A 10,448-nucleotide genomic window follows, 5' to 3' on the forward strand; every position below is an offset into this window, starting at 1 on the left:
TTCATAAAATACCGAAAAGAGCACATCTTAAATTTCATTAATTCGATATTAAATATCGGAAGAACACAAAATAAAGAGAAAATAAATCAGGAACATTTTATGTATCGAAATTTACTCCTAACAACTCAAATAATTAAGAAATAAAATACTCCAAACCATTCTCCAAGATCCCAGACAAGGGTTGGCAAGATTTAGTTCGTAGAAACCTTGAAGAAATCTAAGATATACTATCTAATAGAGTATCTATTAAATCCATATACCATTAATTTATTCTCTGCACCCCTAATTATATTTCATCAGCCATAATATAACTTTTGACTTCCCCAAAACATGATCTAATTATAATTAAACATCACAAACCAGCAATCATATCCTAATAAAGAAGCTAGAAAAGATAATAAAAGAAGGTTGACAATAAAAAAAATACGATTAGAAAAGATATAAATCACGCCGTAGATGTAGTTTTCATCGACAAATCAATATAAAATTCATTGATTTGGTATTAGAAATATTCCCTTTAATTGTAATATTAAAAGAGTATTATGGAGTATATTAGTATCCACCATAACTAGATCTTCAATTAAATTGTGCTTTGTTTTACAAGCACCGACGCATCTATCAGTTCAATTCCATGTAGTTGACATTATTATTAAATGTTTAAAAGTGCTATTGAGTTTTAATTTTAGAACAAATTTCTAAAACAACTCACGATGGTTAATATCTAGTCAATTCCTTAATTGTCCCGCTTATTTGAATTTGAAGAAAATTGTGTATGATATGGAAACCGAAAATTCATGATTTAAACATAAATTTGTATGTCACTCAGAAAAGTCATGAACTTTAATATGAAAATTATAGAATATTATAAGATAAAGCTAATGTATTTGACTTTCAAATAGTACATTTACCCCCCAATATCCGAATCAATATAACAATTAAAATATATGTTAAAATTATGATATAAACAACTACTTAAAAATTATGGAATAGATCATAAATACCGAGCTTTGTGAAAAAATATGGCAATTTGCCCATATTTTTATTACAAACAATGTTCAATATGGCTGTCGTTATTCTTATGGGAGTGGGAAGAGAACAATATATAAATATATTTTCACATGAGAAAAAGCATAATTTAGTGCTACTATATAATTGAGACAGGCTTCAAGCAACAAAATCATTTTATTTTTAAAAAAAAATTATACTCGATTTTACTCCCTCCGTCCACGAATAAGAGTCCCGTTTTTTCATTTTGGTCCGTCCACGAATAAGAGTCCCGTTTTTTCATTTTGGTCCGTCCACGAATAAGAGTCCCGGTTTATAATTACCATAAATGGTAAAGAGACCTCACGTTCCATTAACTCATTCCACTCACATATCATTTAAAACTACAAGTGGGACTCCTATTCTACTAACTTTCTTCCACCCACTTTTCTTAATATTTTTTAAAAAAATCTGCGCCATTTGAAAATGAGACTTTTAATCGTGGAAGGAGGGAGTATTTGTTTTCTATACAACTTTGAGAGAGAGGGAGAATTGCGTTTCCTGATTCGTTTGGAAATTTATAAGATTGTATACTCTGTTTTGGGCTTAGTTTTGATATAATGGGCTTTGTTTAGCCTTTTTTTTTTGGCAATTAGACTATAAATTCGTTTGCGCTTTGTTTTGAATTAATGGGCCTCATGCATTTTTTTATTTGAAATAATAGGCCTTAGTATATACTCCATAGAGAGAGTTCACAATTATTGGATCTGTTGTGACACTAAAATAATTATTGGATAGATGTGTTTTTTTTTAAAATATGACATATTAACAAAATATAAGATTAACTATTTAAAGGATAAGATGGTGAAATAAGCTTACATTTATGTTATTTTGTTGATGATGTTAAAGAATGTTAGTCAAAGACACATTTCTTAGATAAAATAAGCTGTTGTCAAATTTTTTGACTGCTTCAAAATATTTATAAAGAAATTATGTGTATATTCTTTTGATAACCATATTTCTTATTGGAGGAATAAGGATTGGGCGAACATGTAACTTCAAAAATTGTGGTACAGTACTTCTTTAATTATCATGTCACAAATTATTTTTTAGCCATTTGAAAAATCAAAACACATCTTACAAAAATCAAAATCATATTATTTTAATCAAAAGCTAAGTATATAGTTTGATAACCAACTAACAAAGAAAAGTTCGATTAATCTGGCCAAACTAACTCGATTTTCAAGCTAGTCCTATTCGACTCAAACCATTATTGATTCAGACCAATTACACTGATTTTTTTTTTTTTGGATTAGGCTTTTGGCTCTAACCGGCGGTCTCTTGTTACGTGAGACGTATCTCTCTAATTATATTTTTTTTGGAAAATTGACGAAATAACCACCAAGTTTGGTTAATTTATGGTCCATCCCACAACTTTAAATATAATCGATCATAACACTTTAAAAAAATTTATCAAATGTTCCATGACCAAATAATCTGCGGTTTTACATGTCTTAGATAACTTTTACGCTGTACATAAAAAAATAACACATATGACACCAGAGTTTTTTGACTATATGACACTTGAGAAAATTGCCCAATTCATGATTTAATCACTTATTTTTTCAAGTTTCTAGATTGACCAGAAACTAACCGAATTTGGTTGTTTTCCGACAATTTGTCCTACATTTTTATTGAAGGGATATATAAATATAGTACTCTATATATTTATCTCTCTATACATAATAATATCTATTTTGTACGTTCTTGTGTGGATTGTGGTTGGATTTCATTTATGGAAAATGATATGAACCTCATAAACCTCCTTTTTCTATGGCCAACATAAACCTCCTCCTTTACTTTATATCCTCCAAATATCAGCCTGAGCAATTAAATCTTGCAAAGATCACATTGTGCTACATTTATTTTCCCAACATACATAAAGATTCCAACAGATTTTATCGACAGAAAAAGGAAGATATGGTGCAAGTTGATTGGGAGTGGCACACAATCGTGTTTGGACTTACTTCACACCCTTTTAATATGCAGTGATCATTATTAATATTTGAATTTCATAAAAGTGAAACTTTTTCACTTTTGAGCCTATGTGATGTATTGTTATTTGTTTTATTTTATCAGAACTTTATTAGTAGTTGACAAAATAAAGAGTGATGAGGGGATGCACACCATTTCTTTATTGTGTTTCTTCGTTTTCATAAAGAAGTGGGTGCATTTTGTCATTTTGCATAGGAGATTAATCATCGATGTTGTATATATAATGTGGAATAATAAAATGTAAATAATCGAGATTTAGACTATGATTGAGTGAGCATGTGATATTTCTATTTTTGTAGTGCTTTTGTTGAGTCTTTAGAATATATAATGAGTGGATGGAGGAATCATATAACATATCAAAAAAACGGAATTTGTGGGTTGGGTGCAGTACAAAAGGTTGTTGTCGGTGTCTGAAGGCAGACAGAGGTGGTGTGACGGCAATTGCTAGCCACAGAGATGATAGAAGAAAATGGAAGTGAACCTCGATCCCAATGGGTTGGTATGGAACTGTCATTGTCGTAGAATAGACGACGATGGCGACTCTAAATATCTTATATAAATAGAGTATTCCGACCCTCTAAACCCCGAATTGATCGATCCCTGAGCCCACATGGATATGACATTGCATAAAATTGTTGTGGTTGCATCAACTATTTCTAAAGCACATGTTAATTTTTAGGATTTATGATTAACCACTCAAATTAGAAAGAATAAATTAAAAATTAGTAAATTATGGTATAAAGTTGTTGTTTAGTTACTTATAACATGATTACTATATATGATCTAGTGGAAGTGGTGGAAATGGTTAATTATAGTAATATTTATTATCTTAAATCGCTATTCTCATTCTTTTACTTTTGCATTGGTGTATGGTGACAAAGGAAAAGACTAAACTACATTTCGACAAAGCAAAATAGGCAAATCTTGAAATTTTATTTCGCCTTCTTTTTATCTGTTAGTCACAAGCTTGGTTCGGGAATTTCTGCCACAAAACATTTATCTCTTGGAATCACAAGAAAATATTCAAACTAACACTATTGTAACATTCTAGTAATTTGTAGATATATAATTGGCAAATAGTATCAATTTATATGGTGTGGTTCCACTATAGATTATATTATTACTAGCCCTTTTTACCAAATGAATTCACCTTACATATACATATTCTAATCATTAAAGCATCTCCAATGCAAATAGGCTAGCCATAGGCCACGCATTCTCTCTCCCTACCACGTCAACAGCACTAAAAATCCACCTGCCACATCAGATTTAGGCCAGTCATATATCAGCCGCAATAAAAATAATTCAAAATATACTATATTTACGGAATTAAAATTATGATTAAATTACGGATTAAATTTACGACACAGATACGGGAAAATTAATTCATTTCATTCAAAAAAAGTACAAAGATTTAAAAAATATACATGATTTTTTTTTTTTTTACAGCGAATAGAAATTGGCCCAACGAGTAGAGCCGGAGCGGGAGGGCGGCGGACTTGGACTCTCATGGGGCGCGAGGAGGGGGATTCCCTCCCCGCAGTTCTCGTTGCGCCCCCGCTTCCTGTCCAACCGGGCGAGGGCGACCGGCAAATGAAGCGAGGGGATGACAAACTCCTCAAGCATCCTGGGGGGAGGTCGTGGGATCGCCGTCATGCCAGGGCCACCGGAACGTATAGTTCACCCTGCGCTTTCTTCGGGCCACCCAAATAAGCCGCAGACCCCGCACGGAACTTCTCGGAGTCCTTCAAGAATTCAAGCATTCCTGCATGGTAACTTGTACTTCCCCGCCAACGAACTCGATTCTTGGCCATCCTCCCAAGGCGTCCTCCTCATTCCGCCCACTCAGCTGAGCCGACGGAGGGCGTTGGCGCACAACCCCGAAAACGGCCGACCGCGGCCCCGATGCGCTCCCACCCCTTCCGGACCTCCTCCCCGCTGAAGTCCTTCCCGTGCGGGCAGGTCCTCCTGTAGGCTGCTCTAATCTTAGCCGCACCCATATTGACGACCGGTTTGTTCGCTGGGTCTGCAAGGATTGTCGCACACCTCCAACCACCCCCGGCCACCCCGCGTACCTCCCCCCCCATCCCTCCATCCACTTCCCTCCTACGGGTGTCGCCACCAACGGGCCGCGACGAGCTCGCCGACCGCCGCCTCGTCTTCCCCCTCGTCTTCTTCTTCTTCGGCTGCGGCCCGCCCCGCTCGAACGGGAGTGTCCTGGATCGTCGGTGATCGGTCCTCATGCGTCATGCAATGACAAAAGGTCATCGCTGAAGGAACCTAGCGCTTCTCACCGGGGTCGACGGTGGCTGACGGGCAGCCGGTCAAAAAATCCGAGAGAGGAACGATAGACCGTGTCCCCCGGTGACCCGTGCATCCTGTGATGCATACCCATCATCCGGTGCATCATCTCGGCTGTCCGTGATTCGGTGCCCATACTCTCCCCACCCCCCCCGCTCCCGCCAGCCGCCCGTTCGCGCGCCCGGCATACCCCAGCGGCAATGTTCCCACCCCCCCTCGGCGCCCGGGCCATCATCTCCATCGGGCGATTCCAAGGGACGGCAAACCCCGGGCCCATCTCGCCCGCCCATCGGCTAGCGACACGCGTTCGGCTAGCCCACGCCAAAAATTTGGCCGATTTCCCGATGCCCGCCTCCTATGGTTCGGCTAGCCGACATTGGAAATGCTCTTAAAAGTAGTTCATAATTCGTAAGAGCTATTTTTAGTAAGGTGGGTCATATCAAAACTTTTCTTAGTTTAGGAAATTAGGTCAATCAATATCACTAATCTTTGCATGACGTAATATTGTCATGATGTAAAGAAGCATTATTATTATTCACACATATATGAATATAATAGTATTAGCCATTAGGAATAGGGTTATGACTTATGATATATATATATATATATATATAAGAAAACCTTTACCTTCTACCCCAGTCATGTGATAACGAGATATTATCAACAATAGTAAGATTCCATTAGACACAACAATATTTTATTATTGGGTACGTGTCGTGTCAGAGCTTCATTAATCGATAATAAAAAATGTGGATCTTTACTCGGTTGACTTTGACTAGCCATCAATCTTTAATGTTATGTCATTATAAATATTAGTGCAAAGATTTTCCAAAAGATAAAATAAATATTTAAAAAATAGAGATAGTTATGAATTATACTGATTTTAATGTAAATTTAATAAAGTAAATAAGAGATTTATAAAAAAAAAGTAATTAAAGTATTGGTAGTGTAAAATGACCTTATTAGAGAGAGAAAAAACTTATCATAAAAATAGAGAATAATTTTCATGAGTGATTCAAAATATATATAAAAAAAAGATTATTTTTTATGGGAGCAGTACAGAGGAAAAATAATCATGAACTCCTAATACTTTCATTTAAGGAAAAAAAAAGTTATGGAAACATTTTATTTTCCATCTTTTTCCTCAAAGTGGAGTAAGGTAGCTACAAATATAATACATTATCTTAATTTGGTCCATCATTGAATTCCTATTGTCTCCAAAGTGAGAGTATTGTTTGCAGTTTGTAACATTGTTCAGATTGGGACAAAACATAGCCTTTCACTTAGAAATTTCTGGTAACAAATCTAAATATTCATGTATGAGTGGTGGAATACATATATATTTAGCAAAAGGTTGATTCCTCCTCTTTGCAAAATGGCTGATCATCGTTGGTGTTCTGACTAACTAGCATATCTCATGTTTTCAAAAAATTGCATTGACCAAATTTTCTATCTAATTGTCGTTTTTAAATACTCGAAAAAAGATGTTGGTGCTTTGATTTAGATCTTGTTTGTTGTTTTTGTTTTCTTTTTTCTTGTCTTTTATGGTTCAAAAATATTTATTTGGTTTTCTTGTTTAAGAAGATTGTAGTGTTCACTTGTGTTGTCATATTGATACTTTTATACCGATCCTTTACTTTGGGTATGGAGCAACTTTAAATTCTTGCGCCAATTAAGATACATAAAAATCAGTAATAGAACTAGTCACTAGACTGCTAGTGGAAGACCTGTTATAAACAATAAAATGGGATAGACGGACACATTAAGACAGTGGTAGTAATTTTTTTGTTGTTTGTTAGCTTGATTTTGTATCTTGTCATTATTATGTTGCTCTTTCATGTGCTTTGTTGATTTTATATTGTTTGAATTGCCACCATTATGGTGCGCAGTTTCTGACTTTGAACATTTTTACACTCATCGAAAAAAACACCATCGATATCTCTCTCTCTTACACACACACTTAGGCCTATCTATCGACAAGCATGACCCCCAATGTGAATGATTAGATGCAAAACATGTCCTTACAAAACTTCTAAACTTTTCATGATCTACTAGGAGCTAGAGAACCACATAATTCAGACAACAAACTAGTCTCTCGATTTTGACTTCACAACCTACATTTCTGAAGTCGCCATGTTATATTATTTGATTGGAATTGGATCTTCCCCCACAAACCACTTATACTAATAGATAACACGATAAAAAAGTTGAATTTGCCAAAGAAGATGAAACAAGAGGAAACAGGGAGGGCTACACTAGTCCTATACTATATAACTCTTCAATTTATATTTTTTTATCTTAGACTTGATAGCTGCATTTGAGTGATTATGAAATGTGACAGGTGCTTTATCTTAAAAGACATAAGCTTTTTCACAAAATGTATGAAGACCAGACAAAATTGTTTCTAAAGGTGAAAGAAGGCAAAAAACTAATGACATTTATAGATTAAGACAATAGTGAAGACACCCTTTATTAGGCCGACGAAAATTCAACGAGGAAAAAAAGCAGCAGCTTTGTCCTATCTTTCTTGCATTGAATCAATGATCATTCCACGCATTAATCATTTGCATTCACACAACAACATAATTTGTAGGGTAGTTTGCCGTCCGAGTGAACAAACGGTGGAAGGAAAATGTTTTAAAAAAAAAAACTTTTATAGGGATAAATTTGTGATTTCATAACGATTTTTTTGAAAAAATATACTAAAATCATTCTACAAAAATCTACATATCAATATAACAATCATGACATTTTCGACCGACCCTAAGTTAAAAGAGTATTTGTAATTAAGTACTACTCCTACTTGATTTAAGTTTACATGCAAAAACAATATTCGAACCATTTGATAATCCAAAGAAATCTTAGTTTTTTTTAGATACCCAACTTTTATTCAATATAAAAATTGACTTCAAAAACAATCTTCCCACTATTTCAATGAGGTACAAGCTCTAAAAGGAAACAATATAAAATGTGGAAATATGAAATTAAATTCAAAAATAACACAAAATTTGAAATTTATAAAAATGACATTTTTACCCCTCAAATGACTTCTAATACCAGCACTCCTCAAACGGTGTCCTGAGTTCAATTCCCCTTTCCATTTTGCAGGTACCTACGAATTTCAAGTCATTCTAAGACAAAAGTTACATAGAGAGAGATATTTCCTAATGTTGAGAAATGTTATATACAGAGATGGTGAGAATATTTTGGAGTCGGCAGGAAAATAGTTTTTAATAAAAAGGACAACGTGGAAGTTGCAATGCAATGTAATAAAACTACCATCGTTGTTGCTACTATGATTAATCACCCTTTGTAAAAGAGCACATGGTTTCAGAGACAGATCACATCTCAACTCAAAGTAATGTGCACAACCCTACAAGAACTGTCCCTCAATCTTTACAATAAAACCAAATTTCTAGAGAGAGATTCAAGAGAAAATAGACAAAATTATACACCTAATCTTTCCCAACTTGTCCTACAAATTTATGTGGTGGTAACAATTTTTTTGTTTCACAGCTCATCATTCAGCAAAACTAACAAGCCCCATTTTTTTCATTCACACTAGCTACGATTTTTCCATTCCAAACAATTCAATTATTCAATTAATTTCATATTTAAGGTATAAATTTAAAGATGTCGGTTTCCATGTCCTTTGCCCGTAGATTTACATTCAATAAATCCAAATCCATATCCCTTCTCTCTCTCTCTCCAGATCACGTTCGTTTTGAATATTGGTGATTCAATTCAACTTTGTTTGTTCCATTTAACACTATTGTTTAATGTTCATAACTCGTTTTACGTTGCTACGGCTTTAAGTACCGGATTATGTTGATACAAGATTTTGGTTAAATTAGAAAGAAAAAAAACACTCGAGACAATAATTGGTTAAATTAAAGTTAAACACTACTATAAAGATAATATAATTACACAATCAATTATCCAAAATCTATCCAACTCTTACACTACTATGATCATTGGTGTCGACAAATCCTGTCCGTGGCGCGCAGAGGCGCACTGACGTCAGCGCCTTGTCGAAATGCTTAGCTTTAGTCCCCAAATATTCAGTCCAAGTAATCGGTCTATACATTTGGGGGTGAGAGTGATCGACTAGTTTCGAAATTGGGCTTATTTTGACGCTCGTTGGGGGCCCATAGAGGTACGCCACGGAGAGGCGGTGCCGAGTCCGGTTCACCATGGCCCGGTGGAGCACGCTCGGGTACGACCCGTTGGACAGTATGTGCATCAGGTCGCCCACGTGCACCACGAGGGCCCCCGGGTGCGGGGGCACCGTAGTCCACCTCCTGGCCCCCTCCCGGAGCACCTGGAGCCCGCTCGTGTTGCTCTGGTGGAGGACGGTCAGGATGGTGGAGTCCGTGTGCGCGGCCAGCCCCATGGCCCGGTCGGGGTCCGGGCAGGCCGGGTAGGAGTTCATCTGGAGGGCCGCGCACCCTTCCTGGGTGCCGTCCTTCTTCGGGCTGGCCCACTTGACGTCGTCGCTCGACACGCCGAGCGAGCCCAGCATCAGCCACATCAGCCTTCCAGCTAGTTTGTTCATTGCCTTTTGGTATTCGTCCACCGTATTGCTGGAGTGAAACACGAGACGAAAATTAATTAATTAATTAATATATCATTGTTAGGAAAAGGACATGGTATTTTACAAACTCATATTCTCTGTTTCTACTATTTTGTACTTCCTCCGTCCCAAAGAAATGACTCATTCCTTAGGCGGCCCGAGATTTTATACAGTTTCATTTTATGTGTTAGGTGAAGAGAATAAAATAAGTGAGAGGTTCTTAGTAAATAAGTAAAATAAATGGATTTCTATTTTTAATAATAGGTCATTTTGATTTGGACAAATTAAAAAAGAAAGTGGAAAATCTTCGATAGGACGGAGAGGGTACTCCCGCTATTCCCTTAAAATAGGGATTTTGAGGACAGTATAAATTTTAATATGAAATTGGTAAGGTAAGAAAGTTAAGAAAGAAAATAAAAATTGCCAGAAATGAAATTGGACTAATTTTATAGGTCGGATCAAAATGGTAAAAAAGAAGATTATTTTTGGGTAGGGAGTATTTATTTTATGTGACATACCAAAATTGATGGTGACG

General features: G+C 36.0%; 1 protein-coding gene across 1 annotated transcript; it reads right to left on the minus strand.

The window, feature by feature from the left end:
- Window positions 1-9,221: 9,221 nt before the first annotated feature.
- On the minus strand, window positions 9,222-10,442 carry LOC125207668 (gibberellin 3-beta-dioxygenase 1-like). The gene is made up of 2 exons (XM_048107105.1): window positions 10,432-10,442; window positions 9,222-9,923 (listed from the first exon to the last, which is right to left on the minus strand). The coding sequence occupies exon 2, from the start codon at window positions 9,893-9,895 to the stop codon at window positions 9,287-9,289; it is 609 nt and encodes a 202-aa protein (XP_047963062.1). The 5' UTR covers window positions 9,896-9,923; window positions 10,432-10,442; the 3' UTR covers window positions 9,222-9,286.
- Between the last annotated feature and the right edge of the window lie 6 nt (window positions 10,443-10,448).

The sequence above is a fragment of the Salvia hispanica genome, chromosome 2 (assembly GCF_023119035.1).
Source record: "Salvia hispanica cultivar TCC Black 2014 chromosome 2, UniMelb_Shisp_WGS_1.0, whole genome shotgun sequence".
NCBI lineage: Eukaryota > Viridiplantae > Streptophyta > Magnoliopsida > Lamiales > Lamiaceae > Salvia > Salvia hispanica.